General features: G+C 40.0%; 1 protein-coding gene across 1 annotated transcript in view; it reads left to right on the top strand.

Moving 5' to 3' along the window:
* The window catches only part of rfx2 (regulatory factor X, 2 (influences HLA class II expression)), a 44,259-nt gene that overhangs the window by 4,973 nt on the left and 13,418 nt on the right, over nt 1-25,868 (top strand). Inside the window, exons 2-8 of the mRNA XM_047375974.1 lie at nt 15,332-15,437; nt 16,030-16,101; nt 19,037-19,113; nt 20,589-20,859; nt 21,816-21,890; nt 24,648-24,829; nt 25,001-25,120. Coding sequence (XP_047231930.1) covers nt 15,333-15,437; nt 16,030-16,101; nt 19,037-19,113; nt 20,589-20,859; nt 21,816-21,890; nt 24,648-24,829; nt 25,001-25,120 — 902 coding nt within the window. The 5' untranslated portion in view covers nt 15,332. The remainder of the gene's footprint in view (nt 1-15,331; nt 15,438-16,029; nt 16,102-19,036; nt 19,114-20,588; nt 20,860-21,815; nt 21,891-24,647; nt 24,830-25,000; nt 25,121-25,868) is intronic.

The raw sequence follows: 25,868 nt of genomic DNA, 5'->3' as shown, positions 1-25,868 counted from the left end.
GAGCTCTGTTTTTGCTGGTTGGCAACGAATGAGACTCAGAATGAATTATGAGGTGGTAGTTTTTCTGTTAGTTCTACATTAGTGTTTCTACTGAAACCTTTTGAGCCAAGTATTAGATGGGAAGCAGTTGCAAAGGATACTAAGGAAAAAACAACTTTCAGGCTAAATTTGGATGTGGATTTACTTCAGCAGTTTTCTCTTCCTGCATCCTAGATCTAAATGTGAATTTTGTTCCCTGTTAAAAATATTTTCAAACAAAAATCAACAAATGTGGACCAAAAAAGCAACCTCTAGCAGTTATCACATGAGCAGTTAGTGGTTTATTCTTCTAAATTATCATACAATTATCATACAAGCAAGTTTGTGCTTAATTTACAAAAAATGAGACTATAGAATTTGAAAAAAGGAGAAAATGTGATATAAATTGTAATCTTTGTTCTCACAACGGTATTATTACAATCTACAGTGCCATAAAGAATATTCATAGCGCAAAGGTTGTCAGATTCAAGCATATTTTATTAAGATTTTATGTGATGGACCAATCTAAAGAAGTGCATAATTAAGAAGTAGAAAAAAAGAAACTAAATATTTTTAACCAGTGAAAATCTGAAAGTGTGATGTGCATTTGTATTCTGCCCATTTTAATCTGATTACCCCTAAAGAAAATCCAGGACAACCACTTGCCTGTAAAAGTCACCTTGTTAGTAATGAGAGTCCCCTTGTGTGTAATTTAATCCCAGTATAAATACAGCTGCTCTGTGAACATAAGAGAACAGGCAGCGGCATGAAGACCAAGCAACACAGCAGACAGGTCAGTGATGGAGTTTTGGGAAAGTGTAAAGCAGGATTTAGTTAGAAATTAATATCACAACCAATCAGATGAGGCCAAATTTAGGGTTTTTGGCCTATATGCCAAACTTCACTATGGAAACACCATCTTAAGTCATTCTGACTAATAAAACTCAGGAGTGGCAGTATCATGCTGTGGGGATGCTTTTTTTTTTAGCAGCAACAGGGACGTTGGTCAGAGTCGGAAGGACCTAAATACAGGGCAATTCTGGAGCAAGCTCTTAAAGGCTGCTAAAGACTTGACTGGGCCCAAGGTTTGCCTTCCAGTATGACAATGACCCTAAACAATTCAGCCAGAGCTACAGTGGAATGGTTTAGATCAAGCATAATAATCTCTCAGAATGGCCTAGTCAAAGTTTTGACAAATAATTGACGGCAAGACTTGAAAATTGTTCACAGATGGTCGGTATAAACTGTAACTGAGATTGAGCTATTCTTCAAGGAAGAATGAAAGATTTTAGTCTCTATATGTGCAAAATTGGTAGACACAGAGAAGATAAAAGCAACAACTTGCTAGAATCTGAGGCCATCTTTGCAAAACGCATTTCCAAGTTTGCTTTCCAGGTAAAAAACACAACACTTTGTTCAGTTTTTGCTTTTGTGTCTTACTTCTCAAACAGACCTTTTATGAGTTTCTTTATTCAGATAGCAATAGTATTTTAATTTCTGGATTTTAGACTTATTCAGCAAAGTGTATACAGCGAAGACACCAAAGAGAAGTGTTTTTATGCGGCACAAAGTTGCACCTGTCTGTGATCTTGTGGCCGATTTACTGGTTTTGTAAAGCTCGGACCTGCTTGTTTTAGCCAGTTCTGAATGATTATTATTTTTACTTAAGCAAGATAAAGAACAAAATACTTTTTTCTGTACTGTAAAGGTATCTCCAGGTTAGAAGACAGAGGTTTCTGTAAATAAATTTCAACATTTCAGCAAATCTACTTTTAAATAAATTATGTAATTTCATCATATTGCAAGATGATGAATTTCTTTTTATAAAAGACTGTTCAAAATAAAACTTAATATTTCAGAAAAAGTTGTGATGTGCTGTTAATGTGTAAGATTGATATATCATTCATCCATTTATTGTAATATTCTACAAACGTTCCTCATCCAACAGGCATGAGACACGTACGATATTTTAAAACGATAAAAGGGAACGACTTTGCTGTAATTCTTTAAGCTTCATGTTATCTGTGACTTACTCTTTTGACTGCTTGAGCGACAAGCCAATGGTGGAAAATACACAATTTCATTTGAATCACTCCACTGATACAGAAAAGAGCCTCAGCCTTGTCTACTCAGTAACAACTTCCACATTAGACAGTGTTGCCAGAGCCAGATCAAATTTTTAGTTTCCGACAGGTGTGATCAGCGATCAGGGCCAGTCAAGCGGGAAATTTGCCAATTCCGGTCACCAGCCGATTTCTCTGTATATCTCTGTTGTATCATTATTGTAGCTTGACATCAGACAAATAAGTGTGATGAAGAGGAATGCCCACGCGTTAATATAGTCTGATAGCATCGCCAGTTGTGTTCATCTCTTCCCTATTTCCCCCTCCTTTTCTGTTGTTTTTTCTGGTTTATGTTCTAGACTTAAATTGTGGAATTTTAATAAATCAGTCTCACATCTTACAACATCATATGGTATGGATAAGGGTAGAGGGCAGATGAAGGTAGGAGGCAGTGGAAATTTGGAAAGGGTTAGATGAGGTAGGGTGTGGGGGAGGAGGTGGCGAACATACAATCTCCATGGCAGCAGTTTGATCTTTCTCTCTCTGCGGCTGTCAGGTCTGCAGTGCACACAGTGACAGAGTGGACAGGTTGTGCTGATGACCAGCGGTGGGGAGGGGAGGAGTATTCTTGGATCAGAGGCAGCGGTCGGTGCCTCTTTTCTCTGTCAGCCCCCACCTCCCTCCCCCAGCTCTGCCATCTGCAGACACCAAGAGCTGCTTTGATTGGATTAGCCATGAATTAATGAGACAGGCTTGAAGAACAGCTTCTACTGTGGAAATCTCTCATCATATCTTAATTTGCTCTTTGTGTGAGCATGTATGCCTTAGATATGATTTCCAAACATTTGTGAGCACATTGTTTTTCAAACTAAAAATAAAGATAAATAACTGTAAAATATTTGTATATGAATCGATTGCAAAAATGGAAAACAGATGTTAAATTTCAATCACACCTGTTGCTTTTTGATGGTTTTTTTTACATGAGTGAGAAAGTGAAAAGTAAACCTTCACAGTGTGAGGCAATTGCCTTTCATAAATGTTTTTTTTTTAAGCAACAAGTTTAAGCAACAAGTGTTGCCTTAGTTTGAAATGAGTTTTCTCTGAGTTAAAAAAAGAAACTGCCAAGTAGTTTGTCATCTTATCTGACAAAACATCTTTGTAGAAAAAACTCTGCATGTTTATTTTTTTAAAGGATAAGGGTGTAAAGTGACTCAAACATTGTTCCTTCTTCTGACCACTACATAGTTGCAAAAGTAACTAACTTTATCAAGACATGGTCAAGACATGCACAGCGGGTATCAAGTCTGTATGTTTCTATGTGGCTCCAGCATTAAAATAAGTCTGCCCCCCTGGCCCCCCTGCCGTCTGAAATTAACAGCTTACATAGTATTTATTGTTGTAAGTTTCTACTTGGCGTGAGATGGAGAATTCAGGTGGGGGGATGGCATTGTTTGGTTTGGGAAGTATTCTGTTGGTTGCGTAGCAACAGGCTCCTAGAAACGGGAGTGGACGGTGTTGCCACTAGCAACCGCTGTTGCTCTGCAAACAATGTGGGCCGGTGCAAACACGAGCCAAGACTGTGGGCTCCTGCTTTTAATTGAACATCTGTATGTGTTTTTCTGCGATTGCGTGCTGTTCTAGTTTGATGTATCAGTGACAGAGGTTTAGATTTTATCTCCGCTGTTAACATGATGAACTGTGGTATTACTTGCACATTGTGGGACATGATGTTTGTTTTAAAGTCTCTTATTGTTTCAGCGCAGCTTTTGAAACTCGGGTATTTTTTCAACAGAGGAGCTGCTGTAATGTGTTTAAGTGCTCTTCTGAGATTTGCTCGCATCAAATGAGGCTCAAAGACTTAACTTGAATACGGACTTTTATGAAGTTGTCTTTGTGTTCGAGGCAGAACAGACTGGCTCTTAACAGCAGACTTTCCTGTGTATTGGTTTTTGCAGCAGTGTAATGTGCCTCCTGCGGTGTCCTACCTTTGTGCCTTTCTGAGCTGCTGGTGGGGAATTTGTGTGACTTTTAACCTTATTGGAACATGAAGCAGAAAGACTTCTCTAAGCCCTTATATTTTCACCCTCCTCCAACTCAATGATTTGGCACACTTCAACCTCACTATTTAAGGTTGGGCTTTAAAGGATGAGTACATACAGGTTGGCAGCAGCCAGTTTGTTTTATGTCCCATCATGACACATTGCCACCCACTCATTAATGACATAAATTGCCCACCCAGGGTTGTGTCACTTCCTCTGGTGCCTCTGGTGAAAATGATAAATTACAGAGAAAAAATATAGGATTGCTGCCATGTATTTAAAGCTTATCTAACACTTTTTCCACCCTGTAGAATAATATTTAAAGGTTACAGGAGCCATTTAAATGTTCACTTGTTCATGTTGTTCTCAGCATTGACGTTTAAGACTTTTCTTGGCATACAAGTTAGGAATTTGAAGAAACATTTTAACGAAATACGAAAACTCTTAACAGTGCATGCTAAAATTATGTATTTTCTGGGAAAATTCTCTGTGTTACATTTCAACACAGGTTGTGTTGACTCAGTCTGTTTGTCATGTAGATGGATCATTATCTTTGAATTACATCGTACAGGGGTTGGACAATGAAACTGAAACACCTGTCATTTTAGTGTGGGAGGTTTCATGGCTAAATTGGACCAGCCTGGTAGCCAGTCTTCATTGATTGCACATTGCACCAGTAAGAGCAGAGTGTGAAGGTTCAATTAGCAGGGTAAGAGCACAGTTTTGCTCAAAATATTGAAATGCACACAACATTATGGGTGACATACCAGAGTTCAAAAGAGGACAAATTGTTGGTGCACGTCTTGCTGGCGCATCTGTGACCAAGACAGCAAGTCTTTGTGATGTATCAAGAGCCACGGTATCCAGGGTAATGTCAGCATACCACCAAGAAGGACGAACCACATCCAACAGGATTAACTGTGGACTCGAGAGGAAGCTGTCTGAAAGGGATGTTCGGGTGCTAACCCGGATTGTATCCAAAAAACATAAAACCACGGCTGCCCAATGCACGGCAGAATTAAATGTTCACCTCAACTCTCCTGTTTCCACCAGAACTGTCCGTCGGGAGCTCCACAGGGTCAATATACACGGCCGGGCTGGTATAGCCAAAACTTTGGTCACTCATGCCAATGCCAAACGTCGGTTTCAATGGTGCAAGAAGCACAAATCTTGGGCTGTGGACAATGTGAAACATGTATTGTTCTCTGATGAGTCCACCTTTACTGTTTTCCCCACATCCGGGAGAGTTACGGTGTGGAGAAGCCCCAAAGAAGCGTACCACCCAGACTGTTGCATGCCCAGAGTGAAGCATGGGGGTGGATCAGTGATGGTTTGGGCTGCCATATCATGGCATTCCCTTGGCCCGATACTTGTGCTAGATGGGCGCATCACTGCCAAGGACTACTGAACCATTCTTGAGGACCATGTGCATCCAATGGTTCAAACATTGTATCCCAAAGGCGGTGCCATGTATCAGGATGACAATGCACCAATACACACAGCAAGACTGGTGAAAGATTGGTTTGATGAACATGAAAGTGAAGTTGAACATCTCCCATGGCCTGCACAGTCACCAGATCTAAATATTATTGAGCCACTTTGGGGTGTTTTGGAGGAGCGAGTCAGGAAACGTTTTCCTCCACCAGTATCACGTAGTAACCTGGCCACTATCCTGCAAGAAGAATGGCTTAAAGTCCCTCTGACCACTGTGCAGGACTTGTATATGTCATTCCCAAGACGAATTGACGCTGTATTGGCTGCAAAAGGAGGCCCTACACCATACTAATAAATTGTGGTCTAAAACCAGGGGTTTCAGTTTCATTGTCCAACCCCTGTAAAAGGGGAATGACTACACGTCATTGCTCTTTAGAACTCTGTTTAGTCAGGTAAAGTTATATTTGCAATATAAAGGCATATGCCTTGGTTTTTATACTTGGTAGCAATTAGAATCAGAGCTGAGAAGCTGCACTCGGAGAGATGGGTAATACTGAATAGTTAGAGGAGTTTTACTGCTTAAGTGCCAAGTGGAGGATATTCACTGTGAAAAACAATGCAGCACCAGAACTTACATGTTAACCTACACAAAGTTTAGCATGCGTCATATGATAGGTCCACATGCTGACTCTCTTTGCTGCTTAGCAGCGTAATGATTTCCATGTTCTGAAGGGGTAGCGCATCTAGTCATCACTCCTTTGTTTCTCAGGAAAACAGCATCTCAAATAGTCTGTTAGACCTCCCATGATAACACATTTTTCTGGAAGATATATTGTCCCAAAAATGATTGCGATAAACAAAAATCTTGTCGTTTGGAGACCATTTTCAACTAATATAATGATAACGGCATAATAATGCAAGCAGCTACACCCTCTCAAGATCAATAAACTTTAATTTCTGAATAACATTTAACACTGGAACTGGAAATATTTTAAATATCCAAAATAAATAAATAACCAAAAACATAAAATAAAATTAATTATCAAGACTCAATAAACAAAATTGCCCTCCAAAAAATAGGAATCGTTTGGCTTAGACAGGGAAAACAGACAACACTGCCAGTTTTATGAACAAAAAGTGCAAACTAACAACAAAAGCACTTAATTTGAATAAGAGCAGATGCCTCAACAGGACGTATGCGAATCTGTAGCTACTTTAGTCTGGCAGATTAAACAAACACTCCAGTGATTGTGGACTGTTGGGAAGACGGCCCGGTTGTAGCTTTTTTCCCCTAACTGGGAAAACTGCATTATTGTGGTTTAGATGCAGATGCATGTTAGTTGTTTCTGTTTTACAACAAATGTGACATACCAGCTGGCACAGGTTAATTGTGGTTCACCACGGTCATTCGGTTTGAATCCAAAATGCTCCCACACTGCAGCTGTCGCATTCGGCAAACCAATTCCATTTCTGTTTTTCTAAATCTCAACTAGCGTTTCTCTGGGTTGCTGCTCCTCATGAGGTGTTGCCAGGTGTACGATAATTATCGTATTTGTATGATAATTTTGCTCTCTGTACGATGTACAATCAATATTCCTAAAAAAGGCCAAATGTACGATAATTTGACCATTCCGTGAATGTGTGGTTGTAAACAGTCATCATCAGCGTATCGCTAAAGTCTGTCGGAGTTTTTTTGTGAACCCTGAAGGCATCTGTGTCCGGATTCGGAAACAAATGCTGGAAATTCCAGCCAATCGTGTTTTTCTAAATGTGACCTACGAGTGACGTGATGCGTTGGCCTCAGAACAACGGCCATGATTGGCTGAATAGTCCACTGCGCCCACCCATGATTGAGGAAAAGAAAAGAAGAAGCAGAGCCCGGCACTGTGGGGTTGCAGATGTTGATAAATCCTTTCCGTACTGATTTCACAAAGCTGTGAGTGCCTGTTAGACGCTATTGAATACATCAACAGACTTGTTACTTTGGTTATGACGAGTGTACGATTATTTCCCTCAAAATACGATCATTTTATGTCTCTAGTAAGATAATCCTACATTTCTCACCTGGTAACACTGTACGTGCTACACTTTGAGGCACGTAATGTCCGTAATGGTCAATAAACGGAATGGAAAAAAATGTCGCGAGTCATCTTTTATGGTGTGAAACAATGGGTGTCAACTCACAATAGGGGAATTTATCGCCACCTATTGTAAGCTGTGGGAACTTGCAAGACTTTTTTTTTTTTTGCAAATGCCCGGGACCCACTTTTGGGTTTGTTCATAGTAGTAAGAAACTGCTATGAATAAAATGTTCTTTTCACTGTGCACACCTCAAAATGTAGAGCTGTGCCATATCTAGTTCAAACTAAGTAGCACCTGTTTCCAATGTAATATTTTACAGGAAAATTGTCTGATTTACTGTTATGTATTAAATTGTCAAATCAGTGGTTCATTCATACATTTATACTGACCATAAGCTCTTGTGTGAATGGGCCTTTACAATTTCATGTAAGGACCAGAACTGACATCCCACCATGTGTGCGAGAAGGAGCAGTCTGTGTTACACAGCTCTACAACAAGATTTTACTGCTTTATCAAAACAAAGACACGATTATTGCATTATTATTGCATACACAAGTGGACTTTTTTTTCCCCTTTTTCCCCACTTGGCTGACAAAGAATGGGGCAGAAAAAAGAAAAGTGAAGGCATGCAGTAAATCCCCCGGGGAGTGGAGTTGAACAGTGGAAGGCAGCATGGAGGACTGTGGCCTCCATATATGGTTTATCTGCTCTGTTGACTGGCCCACGCTGTGCCCCCCAGAACTGACATTTTAAACTGTTCTTATCATGTTATACTGTTGTTTGTTATAATTAGTGCAGTTGGCATTAATAGCTGCAATGTCCAATCTTGAATGAACACCTCACATGCCCCTATAGAAACTAGTTCTTCCTATATGCTTTCTAAGGCTTTTGTGCATTATCTTCATTTTTAGAAGCCTCACTGACTTTTTGCCTCATGGCAAAATGCTAACTCAGTTCTCTTCACTCAGTAAAGACTTCCACACCGCAGTGTTGTCAGCGCAGCCTTTTAGCACGTATGAATTATTTGTTTTCACTCACTAGGAAAACGATTGCACTTTTTATTTCTGACCGACCAATCACTGATCAGACTTGGTCAAGCATTTAGTCGCCTGGTTTTGGCTTGGCTTCCTTACATAGATCAGTTTGACCAATTATAATCAGAATTATACTGAAGTATTACAGTTAGGATCAGATTAGACTGCATGCTATTGAATCCAATCTGTATATGTAACAAGTTGTATTGTTTTGAACTGAACTTTATTTGTCCAAATTAAATGTGTCCTAAGATGACATTTTAAATTGATGCATTATATATAAACTGAACTGAATTTCTAGTTTTGACTAAAACTACTACACTTTGTTTTAGATAAAGCTAAAATAAAATGTTTCATAAAAAGCGTTCCTAAGTTGTAGTATGATGCAGTGTTAAGCTGAGTGGTCTGAAATCATTGCTAGTTGTGGGAATAGCTTGTGTGATTGTGGGAATGAATGGTCTCCCTTCTTTTTGGAAATGCTTCACCAGATGTGACTCCTGTGTCTGTGTGAGCAGTGAGCTCAGCATTTTCATTCGGAGCTCTTTGTATTTATTGCCACTTCCTTTTCATAGCCAAGGTTATGTTTTTGAAGTTCGAAGCAGTTTAGTTTCATTCAAGCATACTTAGGTCTGTTTTTATTCATATCCCTTCATACTGTTTATGAAACATATTGACTAACTTTGGGTATTATTGTATTATTATTTTGAATCAAAATTCTTTCCAAGTCTTATCAAATAGTTTGTCCAAGTTGATCAAAAACATAACAAACAGACAACCATGCTTTATTGTTATCAGTAGTCTTGAGCAAGACTTCTTCATGTTTTTTTGAGGGTTTTGATGCTTTGCAAACAGCTGAGTCCTCTCTCTCTTTCACTATCATTCTCTACAAATCTTTATTGTCTTTACAGAATGCAGATTGGAAAAATGTTCCCGATCAAATAACTTAAAAGTGGTTCTTTACTCATTGGTTTATGCATAGGCTCAGCAATGATTAAAGTGGTGCTTGTCAGATAGCTTAATGGAAATTGCAATAACAAAGTTGCATGGGTTGAGCAACAAGCCTAATAATCACAAGATGTCAAGAGCAGGTCCTCTCTTCTAACTCTTTGCTGCTTTTTAATCTTTCTTAGTCCAGCTAACTTTTCTTTCAGTCCCAGGATTTCTGCCTTAAACTACATATTGCTCATTAGTTGAGTCCACCCCCCAACTGTGTCTCTGTATCTCTCTCACCCTTATTGCTGCTCTCCTCCCCCTTTTCCTCTTTGTGGTCACACTCAAGAGTTCCTGTGGAAGAGCTTTATAAAAGAGAGATGAGGATGGGGAGTGAAGACAGAGGGCTGGGGGGGTTGACTCATGGTGGTCGTCATGGTTTCCTTACCATAGCTACCGACAAGCGTTTACAAAGCATTGAGGAATTTCCTCATATCAGCTGGATTATTGGAGCGCTTGGAGACATCTCCCATTTAAAACTCATGCTGGATATCATCAGGACCTTAGCAGGGGCTAAAACCTCACTGCCATTTTCATCTGTTCCCCTCTTCTTTTTTTTTTGGAAAGTAGGGAACTTGATTTCTTTTGCCCACTCCCCCCTTGCAGTACCATTCTGCTGCATGCCTTACCACTGCTCTTTCTGTCTTCTCCCTGTGTCTTGTATTTTTAAAGAACCTTTGTGTCACTCCATTTTTAGCTCCACTTTGCTTTCCACTGAGTTACAATGTGTGCAGCATAGCAAAGTGGTGGTAGTGGGTTTGGCCTTCAGGAAACAGCTCAGTCCTGTTGGTAATTTTAGTTGCTCTGCTCTAACTTTCCCAGGTGGGTTTGTTCTGATAGTAGCACTGTGTGTGTGTTTTACTGTTGGGGCTTCCTTTGGCGTTGATTAAAATCAAAGGTAGAAAGCCAGTGGATCCCTGAGAGCTTTACTTGGTAATAGGTGAAGTCAAAAGACATAAGTGGCCCTTTTGGTTATTTCCAGTCCCCAGTATTTGTAAAGCTTTGACCTGTCAGTACCAGTTTAGTCAGAGTTTGATTATTTGCCTTTTAAGAACCATATTGTGAAAAAATATATATGATGTTTTTGTATAGCCTCCTATTGTTATTGCACATTATATATATTGGGACCAGAGGACCGGCGTTTCTTAGCTAATCTAGATCCTTATCTTGACTCTGAGATTTCCAAAAGATTGCCAACATTTCCAAATCCTGCATATTCCATGACAGACAAATAGCTCAAAGGATTAAACTAAGCACATTTGCTCTATGGAGAGCTGTTTCATTCAAAATTAAATCAATAAATACTGCTATTGATAAATAATTAATAAATATTCCATGAAATAAATAAATATTCCCATGAAATAAAACAAAATAATGTTAAAATAAATTTTTATCTTGTTTTATTTAATTCATTTCAAGATTTATTTAATTTACTTAAAGATTTATTTATTTATTTCATAATGTAGTTTTATTTTGTAAAGCTACTTTACGTAAAGTTACTTTTACTTTTTAACCCCGTTTTTCATTTTAAGCTCTTTTTATTTCATGTTCTTATATTCAAATGAGGGGGTGGAGTTTTATCTGTGGGGCGACGCTGGGACAGCAAGGCCGAGCTCAATTCGTTGCTGTGGCCGGCAGAAGCATGCCGCTGCCTGCCAGAAGACAGCCTGCCGGAGGGAGCCAGCTACCATCGGGAAGGTCGGATTTTGGCCAAATTCAGAATGCTTCTCGTCGTTGCAGAACTCTGCATGACCGAAGATCGTATGAAAGATGGTGCTCAGTGCCGCCTAGATGCAACATGCAGAACTGAGCAGCGTGCTCGACGGTGGCGTGGAGGTGGTGATGCTAGGCTCCCGCGGTCGCTACACGAGCCAAGCAGGGCTGGGCTGCGAGGGCCGCCCAATGCTGCTTGCAACTTTATTTAGGCCCGAGCAGGAAGGCTGCAAGGGCCTATTGTAATCGTATGATTTCTTCTTTCTTTCTTTTTTCTGCTACGCCTTTGCGGGTCAATTTGGGGATTTTGCCATGCACCAAAACTCACAAGATTTCACCCAAAATTGTCCCCCGTGTGAAATTCTTGTTCCTTAATGTTGTTGTCAGTGGGTGTGGCCAACCCACTTAGCCACGCACTCAAACGTGAGATAGGCCTAACCGTAATGGTGCGTTCACACTGAAGGCGGATTCTGAGGATAGGAGCGGCCAATTTACACGTTATCCCTATGTAGAGGCGCATTCAGGAGCGGCGCGGTGCGAAGGAGACGGAGGACATGGTGCGGAAGGTGCGCTGAGCAAAGCGGGAGCAGAGTGAGAGCGATGGACGATTTGAAAAAAACTTTTTCTTAAACTCGCGTCAATCAATCAGGGACTGGATGTGGCTGTGACGTAGGGTGACCGCAAAACCGCAGCGGAGAAGAAGCGGTTGTCAGTGAAGAGGGAGGACCTGATCATAGTGGCGGTGTGCAGCAAGCCAGAGTTGTATGACTCAACTAATTACTTTTACCGAGACAAGTACAGAAAGGACCTGGCCTGGTTATGTTTAGGCACATATATCTTATATTTAGGAGATGTGGACATTAAAAATCGGCCGTTTTTTTTACTGAGCTGAGATTTATTTACTCACCGAAGACAGATGGACAGGCATTCAGCACCTTGGATATAGCGCCGGTAGTTGGTGTCCCGGAGGCCGATTCGTCTCCCAAAGCGGGACTGCAGATCTTCGAACTGGGTCCTGGATAGACGGAAGTACCGCTGAAATCAACCTTCATCCAGACGCAGCTCCTGGAGTAGGTGGTGGTAATCTCCGAACTGTTCCCGTCCCTGAAGAATCTGGTGAACCCAGAGACGTCGGTGGCGTTTTTTGGCTCTCCACAGGTAAAACACCGTAATTATCCGTGAAATCCATGTCCGCCATGTTCAGTTGAAACAAGCAGGCAGCAGATGGAAGCTCCTCCTATTTGATGATGCGGCGAAGCGTTCCTGCTTGTTGCCAAATGGCAACACAGAGTTCACGCGGAATGTCAAGCGGGCAAAAGCACACAAATGATGCGAAATATCCGCAGAATCCGCGTTCGGTGTGAAGTCGTAGAGATCTGAAATTTGGCACACTGATGGAGCTCCTCAAACCAAGAAAAAAAGTCTCTTGGAGAGTATGCCCTAAAACGCACAGGAAGTCGGCCATTTTGGGTCAAAGGCCAATTTTTGGCCATTTTTCACTTTTACTCACCTCGAACTTTAATGAACTCCTCCTAGGGATTTTGAGCTATCTCTTTCATATTTGGTCAATTTGCAGTTAAGGCCTGGAGGATTAAAAGTTATCAAAATCGTGAGTTTTCGGCCATGTTTAGGGGGCTTGGCCAGGGCACGAAAATGGCGTTCGCGCCCAAATTGAAAAAATGCAATAACTTTCCCAAAGAAATGCCAAATCACACCAAAGTTGGCATGAAGGAGGTCCTTCGGGTTCCCGACGATCCTATGGGGTCATATGCTGGCATCATCAAAGCCACGCCTCCTGGGAACAGGAAGTCACTTTTTTTACTTGGAAAGGTTGCTATCTGCCTGTCTACACTCAATCTGCTTCAAACTGTGTCAGGTGACTGATAACTAGTGGGTCTAACTTTTTTTGAAGCACAGTGACTTTTCATTAAAGGGCGTGGCCGTGGTGGCGGGGCGAAGTTGGACGTACCACCATGGCCATACTTTTGGTTTTAATTTCCACATACATCATCTGATGTGCACCAAATTCAATGTGATTGATCCTAGTCCAGTCCCCAACAGAGATCTGATGACATATTTGATGGGCGTGGGCTAATTTGTCCACAGCGCCCAGAAAATTAAAAAACAACAGCCCCAAGCCATGCTTTGACCGAGGAATCTGAAATTTGGTGCACCTATGTAACTTCTCAGGACCTATAAAAAAGTCTCTTGGAGCGTTGGTCCAAACCCCACAGGAAGTCGGCCATTTTGGATTGAAGTTGCCATTTTGATCCTGGATTTGCCCTTTCTAGCCCGCATATCTGAGCGAACTCCTCCTACAGCTTTTGACTTACAGACTTCAAAATCACTCAGTATACTCTTAAGGGATTGGGGATCAAAAGTTATCAAAAGCTTTTTGATACATGAAAGCGTGTGGGCGTGGCCACGCCTCAAAATATGACTTCTTGCCATAAAAGATGAAATTGATATAGCTGCTACAAGGAAAGTCACAGACACATGAAACCTTCTGGGATTGATCTGCCTCTAGGCCTGAACAATATTCACTGATCAGATGCTGACATCATCGAAGCCCCGCCCCATGAGAACAGGAAGTGTAATGTTTCACTTAGTGTGGTCCATGTTTGATCCCCTCCACCTAATCAACATGAAACTGCCCCAAGTGACAGATAAAATGATCGTCTAAGTTTGTGTCTAGTACTGACTGGTTTGGCTGGAGGGTGTGGCTATGACGACGTGGCGAATTCTGATGTCACGCCACGGCCATACATTTGGCTCTAAATTACATACGCATGGTCCTATTCACTCCAAACTGAATATGGTTGATCTTTGTCAGCCCCCAAACACCTGTATTGGATTACATTGGGATTTGGATCAAAATCGCCCCCTAGGACATTTCAAGGGCTAGATCTCCCTCATACATCATCGGATCCACTTGAAAAGTAGTATACATTATCATGAGTTAATGATGGACATGTTGACACAGTCAATTGAATACATAACTTTAGCCCCGTCCACTAATAAACAAATGAGTGCAGCTTCCATATTGAAGGTCCGATTCACTCCAAACTGAATATGGTTGATCTTTGTCAGCCCCCAAACAGCTCTATTGGATTACATTGAAATTTGGGTCAATAGCGCCCCCTAGGACATTTCAACTGTTCTATCTCCCTCTTACATCATCGGATCCACTTGAAATGTAGTATACATCAACAGGGATCAATGCTGAACATGTTGGCACTGGCAATTCATGACGTTGTTTTAGCCCCACCCACTAACAAACGAGTGCAGCTTCCATCTGGAAGGTCCAATTTACTCCAAATTTTGAATGCTTCTCGCCAGACCAAAACTCTGCATGACTGAAGATCATATGACACGTTGCTCACAGTGCCACCTAGTGGCGACGTGTTGAAGTGAAGCAGTGTCATCCTCGGTGGCATGCAGCTGGCGATGCCAGGCTCCCGCGGTCGCTGCAAAGTTGTGCTGAGGTGCGAGGGCCTTCGATGCTGCTTGCAGCTTTAATTAACCTTGTAACTATATTTAGATAATATTCAGACCTCTCTAGTTAATCTTTTTCACAACAAATCTAGTGACTTTACTTGATGTTATTAGAGACTTTTGGAGACCCAGATATAAAATGTTGACACAGCAAAGGAATTGTGCAAGTAAAGCTCCCTATGGTTGGGATGTTGCTGTAGATTGCTATGTGGAGTGTTTCTTTTTTATCATTGTTTTCTCATATATTTTATTACCTTCTTTAGTAACGTCTGGTGGCTTTTAGGGCAGTCAACACCTGCTTTAATTGCTAAAGAATAGTAACAACTTCCACACAGAGCGTTGTTTTCACCACCTAGAAGTGGTTACATCTTGTGCATTTATTGATTGGAAAATGATTGGATTTTTCAGTTTCTAACTGATCCGCCAATGACCATGTCAAATTAGCCCATATTTCTTTTTCCAGCATGCAGAACTCTGAGGCAGCGTCGGACACCCCCACTGGTGTGGCAACACTGCGGACATCATCAGCCCCGGCTCCTGTGGTACAGCCTGTCCCAGCCTCCCAGCAGGTAGGGAAGCACCACCACCCTGCTGCTTTTATAAGAGCAGGAAAAAGCCTAGAATGATTGGACTTCTTAATCCATGTTAAGAAAAGTTTCCTTTGGTCAGGAGCTTATAGTAAATCTTATGCATGATGTGGAAAGAAGGCAGTGCAGTGAATTATGTCAATTCTTAATGCATTAAAGATTAGCTTTACAAGTAACTCCAACAGAAGCGGTGTCTAAATTGTTGGATTTGTTGTTCATCGAGAATTTAAAGTTATACCTTTTTCGAAGTTACTAACAGCTGTCTTTTCTATCAATTTGTTAAAGGGGCAGCTTGATAGCAGAAAAATTCGTTTGAATGTCACATAAATAAAACCTACACTTCTCATCTCATTTCCATGCCGCTGGTCCCCTCATTTCTCTGTCTTAACTGCTCCTGTTAGTTCAGGAAATTTTAACATTATCTTTTCTGAAACCAACGTTTAACACATAGTAATCAGTGTTTTCTTAATACAGGTCTGCTGATGTTTTGGCCTGTGCATGTTTAGACTAGAGTGTTTGTGTATACAAGTACATGCATACCTATGTAATCGAGTTGTGTCTCATATTCACACAGAGGGTGCTGGTTCAAGCCACAGGCTCAGCTCAGAAAGGAGGACAAGTGTCAGTATCCAGGGTACCCCAGCAGGTACACAGTAGTGTGCATACCTGTACCGTGTTCTGAAAATATTTGGACACCCCTTGACTTGTTACAGGCCGCTTTAAAGATTTCCAAAAGCATTTTTACTATTTTAATTTAGTCAGCCAAGTCGAGGCTGTTTCCCCTGATGTGATGGGAGGTAACACGCTCCTTAGGCTCCTTTTTTGTTTTTCCTCATGACAGTTCATTCTGTTAGAAACAAAGCGATGTGATGTGTGACTAAGGGACTTGTTTTTGAAGCACACACAGGTCTGTCTGTCTCATAAAGGAAGGACTCATATTCATCGACATGCACTTGCTAAAAATATGGAAAAGAGAAGTTCAGATTGCAACAAATACTGAAAGGTTTACAACTAAAATAATGTTGAGATGGTTAAAAGTGCAGTCTAGTCTAACATTATTTGAATGCCTGGTAGATGTACAACCCCAAATCCAATACAGTTGGCAGGTTGTGTAAATCAAATAAAATGTAGGGCAAGGTTCACCACTTTTTGAACAACTGCGTGAGCAAATAGTCCAGCAGTTTAAGAACGTTTCTCAATGTAACGTTGCAAGGAATGTAGTCTGCAGTCCATAATATCATCAAAAGATTCAGATAATTTGGAGAAATCTCTGCATGTAAGCGACAAGGCCACAAAAGCAACATTAAATGCCCGTGATCTTTGATCCCTCAGGAGCCACTGCATTAAAAACCAACATCATTCTGTACAGATATTATCACATGGGCTCAGGAACACTTCAGAAAACCATCGTCGGTTAACACAGTTCATCAGCTCATCTACTACTGCAGGTTAAAACTCTACCATGCAAAGCGAAAGCCATATGTGTATATGTAAAAATTTCAATGGGAAATAATTCCACCTACAAAGCTTCAACAATTGGTGTCCTCTGTTCCCAAACGCTTGAGTGTAGTTAAAAGGAAAGGTGATGTAACACAGTGGTAAACATGACCCTGTGTCAGATATTTTGAAATGTGTTGCAAGCATCAAATTCAAAGTGAGTGAATATTTGCAAAAAACAAACTTTACCAGTAAATATCTTGTCTTCATAGTGTATTCAATTAATATAAGTTGAACAGGATTTGCTAATCATTGTATTCTGTTGTTATTTACGTTTTAGACAACGTCCTGACTTAATTAGAATTGGGGTTGTAGGTTTAAAGTAATCTTTTTACCAAGATGTTTTTTCTGATTGCAAGTAAAGGTTTTGGGCTTAACTATATAATATGACTCGTGACTTTCTAATGATGACCGTTTTGTCTTGTTTGACTTGTTGGACTCCGTGCATTGTGTAAACCTGCAGCAGAATGGCATTCCTGAAGGCTTGAACCAAAACCCAACCGTTTGTTATGACTTTTTCTCCATTTTCATTCATCAGTAGTTCATACATCTCTAGTTGCGTATCTACATCATCTCAACCTTGTTTTCATATAAACCTACATTTTTATTTCTGTTCTTAGATTGGATACATCAGTCATAATGAATTTAATTTAATTGTCCAATTCCATATCTCCTTCACTGCTAATTTCCTTTCAGTATAAACAGCATCCACATCTATTGGCACCCCAGGTAAAGATTTGTAAAAAACTCTTAAAATAAAACCATTTTGTGTTGCTGTAACACAATCTTACAGGAAAATTGAGAAAAGCACAAACTTTCAGTGGGGTGGAAAAAATCCCAGACAAACAAATATTTGTATGTATTTATTTATTATTTATTTATTTATGAAATCGCCGGTGCCACGTTTGATTCCATTTTCTTATTTTTATTTTGTACAATTCAGTTTTGCCTACAGGACTGCTCTTGGTCTTCTACAATGTTTCAAAGTGTTGCAACACACAAAGAGAGAAAGAAATCTTTGACCATTCCTCTTTGCTTCGTCCAGAGTCCTGGGTCTTCTGGGTCATGTCCTCAGCTTGCCCCACAGGTTTTCTGTAGGATTTTGTTCTGAACCCTGAGATGGCCATTCAATACTGTTGATTTTGTTTGTGTGAACCATTTCTCTGTTGATGTAGTCATAAGTTTTGAATCATTACCCAACTGAAAGACCCATTTTCAGTTTTCTGCCAGTGTGTATCATATTTTATATATAATGTCCTAATTGAAAGCGAAGCTGGCCCAAAGCCCCACAGATTCTCCACCATACCTTATACTAGGCATGGTAGGCCATCGAGCATGGCTCCCAAACTGGTTGACATGTTGATAGGTTATTACGGAGATATGGTGACCCTTCAATCGTTGCTGCATTTTCCTAATGGTAAGCTTTTAGAGATTTTTTTTTTTTACCTTCCTCACCATCCTCCTCGCTGTGTTTGCAAGCAAGATGAAGTTTGGTTCATGTCTAGCATTGTTTATTAACGTTTCAGTTTTAATCATTGCTCTGACACACAATTTGCCTTACTTGAATGTCATGTTTTCTTTTCTTTCCCGTTTTGAAGAGTGGCAAAGCGAAATGGTACTCCATGTCACATTATATATACGTATATTGGAGGGAAACAGGAAGTAGGATCCTGTACACTCTTGTCAACTGTAAGTGTAAAATGTTCCAGTTAGTTCTACTTTATGTGGATTCTTAGGGCCGTCAATTATTGTGCACCTGGGATTTTTGTAAAAAAAAAAACAATTTGAGGTTTTTTCCTCCCACTAATACATTTACTGAAATTAAAGGTTGGCGTTTTCTTCATTTTTCATCGTGTGATTATACTAATGCAATAAAAGATTCAGTTTTTTTACACACCTTTACCAGGAGTGCTAATTGCTTTTCTTTTTTGACTTAACAACGTCCATCTTGGACAAAATGTAAATAAGCCAAGGGGTGGACATTTTTTCACTGTATTTTATGCCATCACCTGCATGCATTTATGCTTTTTCCCTATTCACAGCTGTTTTAACTCCCTTTTTGTACTGTATCTTTGTACAAGCAGCAGGTGCAACATGTCTACCCATCCCAAGTACAATATGTAGGAGAAAGTGGAGAAGCTGTTTATACCAATGGAACTATGTAAGTTCGGTTCTTTAATTTCACTTTGGTAGTAAGGTGTTGTACTTCTTCTGTTAAGAAGGCTAAAGTGATAAAAAAAAAAACACTCCTGATGGAATTTGACAAAACCTGCAGATATTTCTTTGAAATTCTGACACAAAGCTGCACTCTCAGTTATCGCCACAGTGATTGCAGTCTTCTTGAATCATGTATGAATAAGTGGCGTGTTGAAAACATGGTGACGGATAAGATTCCTACACCAGTTGTCTCATCATGTTAACTGTGTCACCAACTGTTTCTAAAGGAGCTCCAATCAAAATGCCATTTAGGCTAATTAAAACCCAGCTGATTTTTTTCTTGCAGTTTGAATGTTTAATGTCACTCCAATAAGAACGAGTATTCTGACATCAGTTAATCTGTTGTCCGTGTCAACGCAATTATATCTCGACAGCACTGCATTCCTGCTGTTTTACACTAGAGATGCATCGATCAGAATTTTGTTGTTGATTTCCAATCTCTGGTTTTTTAAAGCTATGGATTTTTTTTCTTAATTCTTATATCATAGTTCATCATAAAATAATTAAAAATGCTAAAAATAATTACAGAGATCCCTTTTTCAACTTTCTCTAGTGCCATTTATTAGCACTTAGCATGGTGGTTGCAGCTAGCATTACTAAAACTGTTTCTTTGTGCATTCCTAGAAAATTTAGACTCTGATTAACAATGGGATTTCTTTAAAGCCGCCTGCATTTCTACACCCATCATATTCCGTAAAGGATGGACGTGGAAAATTAGCATAAAACTCTTAAAGCTTGAATGAACCACGGGCATGTTTTGACATTTTATATAAGATTTGTTCTGCTCCTTTGTGCTTCCTCTAACTTATTTTTTAAATATCTCACTGATGCTGAAAATATTGATTCTTCTTCACTCGAACGGCGGCCACACTGAAGAGTAGAGCTGCATATCAGGGAAAACATGTAAATGCGATACTACTGCTGAATATTGTAGTGACAATACTGATTATGAGTATCCAGTCTCCTCTTTTCTCTTGGTGAGCTTTACCAGTTCGGCCACTAAGAATTAACATCAGGTGTTTGCATCGAGGGTGGAAAAACTCCATCTAACAGGCCAACATACATGGCACTACTATAATACCCTACAAGATATTACATCCAAGCAGTCCTTGGTGATTGCGCTACTTAACACATTGATAAAGGGAGAGTTATTATGATGCTATATATTGTGCAGCTGTGTGTTTTTGATAGTGTGATCTAGTAGACCTCAGGTATAATGCTTTCACTCATCGTGTTTCTGACTAATCAGGGGCTTATCAAGCTGAAAATCAGACCGTTCTGGTCAACAGCGGATGTCTCGGTGCGTCTCTACTTTACCACAAACTTCCTCTCAGACAAGGCACATTGTATTTTAATCATGTTTAAAGGAAAATGTACCTAAACACCCACTTCATGCTAACCGCAGTGATCTGTCTCCAGCCGAACAGCCTACTCCTACAACCCTGACTCTCAGCTGTACGGACAAAGCAGCGGCGGGACCTACTTTGATTCTCAGGCAGGTGGAACCCACGTCACCACGGTGGTCTCCTCCGCCAGCAGTGGCGTGCCCCCTCATGGCATGGTGGGTATTGCCATGGACGTGGGCAGCAGCCACATCATTTCCAGTGGCAGCACCTACCTTCTCCACAGCGGTGGAATGGAAGGAAACCGCAACCATATCTCACACTCATCTCGCTCCTCCTCAGCCATGGTGAGCATGACTCCTGTTGGTCCTGTGGATCTGTGAAAGTTATAGATTTCTATGGATTCTATGGGCTTAGCAGTCAGTACCTGTGTCCTGACTAATATTCCTTTATGCCAGGAGTCCACAACCTGATTTGAGTTGTTGTACTTTTGTATGAACACACACTGAGAGCAAAGTGGTGCTAGGCCTCAAGCCTGTCGAAGTGGGACGTTGCCTTAAATACTTCAGCGCTGCCTTGTTTTTGGAGTTTTCACAGGCACTTGAGCGCCCCCTGGAACAAAGAAACCCCTGGGGCTTATTACCATTTGGCCAAGAGCCCTCTGGAGCTCTCTCAAAGCTTGGATCACTGCCTGCTTCTTTTTCCTTCTCTTAAGTCTGAAGTTTGGCATCAGTTGTGATTGATTTTCTTCCATACCTCCACCAAATGTCCCTGTTTCAGTCATTCAGTTAAACATTAAATCACATTCCAATAATTCTGTTTTTCTCCTATAAAGTGTTAGAATTAATGTAGCCTTTATTTTGTACTCGATTTTGTCAAAGTAGTTCTTACCTTATGTACCATTTCTGTTTTGCAAATGTTTTTTGAAGTTTGACAAACTCTGGGATGATTGACTTTGTTGACACTGTTTCCCAGGTCTTGATATGACCTGTGACCCTGTTTGTTGTTCTTATTTGCATACTTTAGTGTGTCAGATCCCGGGCCTTCACTAGGCAGCTTATCCCTATGAGTCCCTTGATTTGCATGCTTTTGTCAGCCAATAATGAATTTGGCTGCAACACTGACTGATTTTAATGGAAATGCTGAGATCCTGCTGCTTGCTAACAGTCTTATTTCCCTTTTCTCTTTTCCTCCCCAATGTTTATACCCCTGCTTATTTCTTTTCCTTTTTTTCTCTTTCTGTTCTTCCTCCTCCCCTTCTGTGTCCTCTGCTTTTTTCTGTTTTGCATGCTTCTTTCTTCAGCTTGAAATGGCGATTGAAAACCTCCAAAAGTCTGAAGGAATTGCGAGTCACAAAAGCAGCCTGCTCAACAGCCATGTAAGTCAAACAGGAACTTTCTATGTAAAAACCCCAGAAAGTTATGGCTGAATCTGTGGACTCTGTGTTCTGCTTGTTTGCTCAGTAAAACACTCTTTTTGCTGCTAACTTACTTTCCCTATCCAAAATGATTTTATTTTGTTTTCATCCTTGATCTAAACTCTGTCACTTTTCCCTCATATATTGATTCCAGACGATTACACTGATACTCTGCATGAGCTAATGCTGATGATTTGTTTTTCTTGCTTTTGTAAAAAGAATGATTCGGCCTTTGTTAGCTGGCTGTTTTTTTATGTTTTTATTAGAAAGAAAAAGTAAGTTACATATTTGGATCTACTGTATAGCGAGATTACAGAACCAAAGTTCCCATTTTAAGTTGTGTGTTGAGTTATTACATCTGCAGCTGATTTGGTGAGGCATAAACGCCTGGCTCCTCATCTACTGATTTCCTGATTCTTTTTTTTTTTTTTGGTCACTCCCAGATACTAAGTAAGACTAAACCTTTTCTATAAAAGATTCCCAAAATAATATTTATTTGCTAAATGCCAGAATACTGAGAGAATTTATAGGAGTGCTGCAGGTCAGTGACTCCATGCAGTCAGCTGGGTTAAACTGATACTTGACTGTATTGTTTGAAAACTAGGATCAAATGAGAATGAATGTAATTGATGTGGAATCTGTCTGTATCATTGGATTGACACGACGTTTGTCTTCAGATGGCATTTGTTGTGAATTGGCGCTATATAAATAAGCTAAACTGAATTCATTGAATTGTCTTCAAATTCTAAGATTAGATGCATTTACTTAGTATTTGGTAGAATTGCCGTTTACACTGTATGACTTGTGTCATGCTACCAGCTCTGGAGAAGACAGTGTCATCTTCTAGCAGTTTGTAGCTGACAAGCTGACAGCTTTGGGGTGTGTTGGGTTAACAGTTTCATCAGGCTCTGCTTTTTTAGACTTCGCTCAGCAGCAGCAGCATAACATCCACCAGCTGAACTGTATGTATACCTTAGAATACACATGCGCTCTAGTAAGGGAAATACTCAATAGCTTCAACTGTCTCATTTAAATAAGAATTTTTGATATTACTGAAAACAATATACAGTATGTGTCTCATACAGCTACAATCTCATGCCCTGCTTCTTCTGATGATGTTTTCACGACAAGTACAAGGTTAATGTTGGGGTGTTTACTCTCTGTTTGGATTTGGGTCGTTGACAGTTCGCCTCCTAGCATATTTCAAAGTGGTCCAAGTTAATCTTGCACAGACAAAACTTGCAGAAAGAAACGTATCCGCGGCTCTAAACAGAATGCTTTGTTTGAATTAAATGTTGATGACTGGTGTTTCAGCTGCTTTCTGCTGTGCACAGACATTTATCTGGGGGTATCTGAGCACACCATGCAGACAGACATGGAGCTAAAGCAGCAAAGTCTCGCTGAACAGTATAATGGAGTTTATTCTCAGTTATGTTGGAAGTCATTTTAGTTTTATTTATGTATTAATGGCAAAACAGAACAACAGAGAAAGATTAGGATTATTGTGAGGCCTAAGGCAGAATGAAACTTCCCAGATAATCACATCCCAGATAAAAACTAATAAAACAAGACAAAACTAAATAGTACACAACAATGGAATAACAGCAGATACTCTAAATATTAAATGTCCTAAAAAATGTTCACAATTTAATGTTTTTTCTTGTGCTTTCTAGAGGAGTGTTTGTATGCATTTAATGGAATATTGATTGCGAGAAGTCCAACAAAATTCAAGAAATAAATTTGCAGATGGTCTTAAGCCTTCTGTTCTCTGAGCTTTTGTGGAAAACCTTGGTGCCCAAAAGTTTTATCAGTTTTTATTGTTTGGACGTTTTTTTTGGTTGCATATCGGACAGATCCAACATCCTAATTTCTTTTCTCCAGCTAGAAAACCTGAAAGGACAGCTGTTCAGGTTTTTTATTAGGACTGTAAAAATCCAGACTTTTACTGAGAAATAGTTTTTAATGGAGTTGCTACAGGAAGATGCTTGTGTTGTGGAGTAGAGGAAAAATGTTTAAATTAAAAGAGAGGAGAGGAAGACTAACGACATGTTACACTCAGATTTAGCACATTTCAAAATTGCTAAAATCTCATTTACAAATTACATTTGTATTCGTAACATTTAGATTTTAATTTCTTATTCTCAGATTGAAAGATTTCTCTTATATATTTTTTGTTAACAATTTTGTTTGACCTCTTTTTTTATCATTGACTTTTAAAGGTTTCATTTTAATTTTTTGCATTTACAAGTTTAATTGTAATAAAACAGGAAAAATGGGATTTTATGTCTTTCCTTCAACTTTGAGCTCAGTTTTAGTCTTGGAGACTCAACATTATGTGTCCACATTGTGTGTTTAAAGTTCCCTCCTTTTATACATGATTTGCGAATAGAAGATGCATTACTGCACCGTTTATGGAGCTCACGAACACTTCAGGATGCAGCATTTATGTGGAAATCTTTCTGACTGAACAATGATCTCATTGCTCTGGTCATTTACAGCCTTAGATAAGAAATAAGGACACGGACATTGTCACAGATGGAGTGTAGTTACCTACCTGATGTTTAAGAATCACAGGCAGTGTGATGTGTGTGTTATGTGGCTTTTGATGTGATAAAAGATCTCCTGCTCCTCTCCACTGCTGCTCTGGTGACCATCACAGAGTAGGTTTGTCTCCTGGGAACGCTGATTGTGCGACTATGTTCTTCTCCATGTTTTTAGCTTCAGTGGCTGCTGGACAACTATGAGACGGCGGAGGGAGTCAGCCTGCCTCGGTGTTCCCTGTATAACCATTACCTAAGGCACTGTCAGGAACAGAAACTGGATCCAGTCAACGCAGCATCCTTTGGGAAACTTATCCGCTCGGTCTTTATGGGCCTAAGGACGCGGCGACTCGGCACCAGGTAGGTGGACGCTTATAACAGTAATCGCATAACTTTTCAAGATGTGATGAATATGATAATGCTTACAGACACCGGAGCGGGACTGGAGGAGAAGAGTAATGATAGTAATTACACTGATGGCAAGGCTTTTTCTCACTGCTTTCTGGCTCTTCTCTTGCTTTTGTCTTTCAGAGGCAACTCCAAATATCATTACTATGGCATCCGGGTGAAACCAGACTCTCCACTGAATCGGCTGCAGGAGGACACCCAGTACATGGCAATGAGGCAGCAGCCTGTGCACCAGAAACAGAGGTCAGACTTTTCTGAACGTGGGCCAAAATGCAATGAGCAGATTACTTCCTTTTTGTTCTGGGAGATCTGGGATTAAAATGTTTCAACATTCAGATCGTTGCCATTTAGTTAAATGCGTTGAATTTAATTTTTTGTTTGGTGATGTTTTGTTTTAGGTGCTTTGAAAGTCAACATTTTAAATATTGTATATGTACACAGTTTTATAGCTGTGTTATTGACATATAAATAACAAAAATTAACAGTATCATGTGACTAAAGTATTTATGATTAATGAATTTTGACACATTGTTAGACCAGACATTTTACAGACCATACTTAACATAATTAATTATTGATTGATTGATTAAAACTTTATTGATCCCTAAAATGGAAATTCATTTATCCCAGCATAAAACACAACAATAAAAACAAACAATATACACCAATAAAGGTCTAGGAGACACACACACACACATCACTCAATGAAATATATGAAATTGAATTTTTCTATTACAGTCAGTTCTGGAGGCTACATGTAGGTTAAAATGTCTGACAGCCTCAGGCAGAAAAGGTGTGTTGTAGCGCTCTTTAACACATCGAGGCTGCAGTAATCTTTGGCTGTGTGTACTCCTTAGGCCATCTACTGTGCTGTAAAGGTGGTGAGAGACATTGTTCATAATGGCTCTGGTCTTCCCCAACATCCTGTCTCTCACCACCTCATCCAATGGAGCCACCCTGGTCCCAACGACGGACCCAGCCTTTTTTTATG

Source organism: Girardinichthys multiradiatus, chromosome 9, assembly GCF_021462225.1.
Source record: "Girardinichthys multiradiatus isolate DD_20200921_A chromosome 9, DD_fGirMul_XY1, whole genome shotgun sequence".
NCBI classification, from domain to species: domain Eukaryota; kingdom Metazoa; phylum Chordata; class Actinopteri; order Cyprinodontiformes; family Goodeidae; genus Girardinichthys; species Girardinichthys multiradiatus.
Note: the sequence above shows the minus strand (reverse complement) of the source record. Positions and strands in the feature narration are given on the sequence as shown.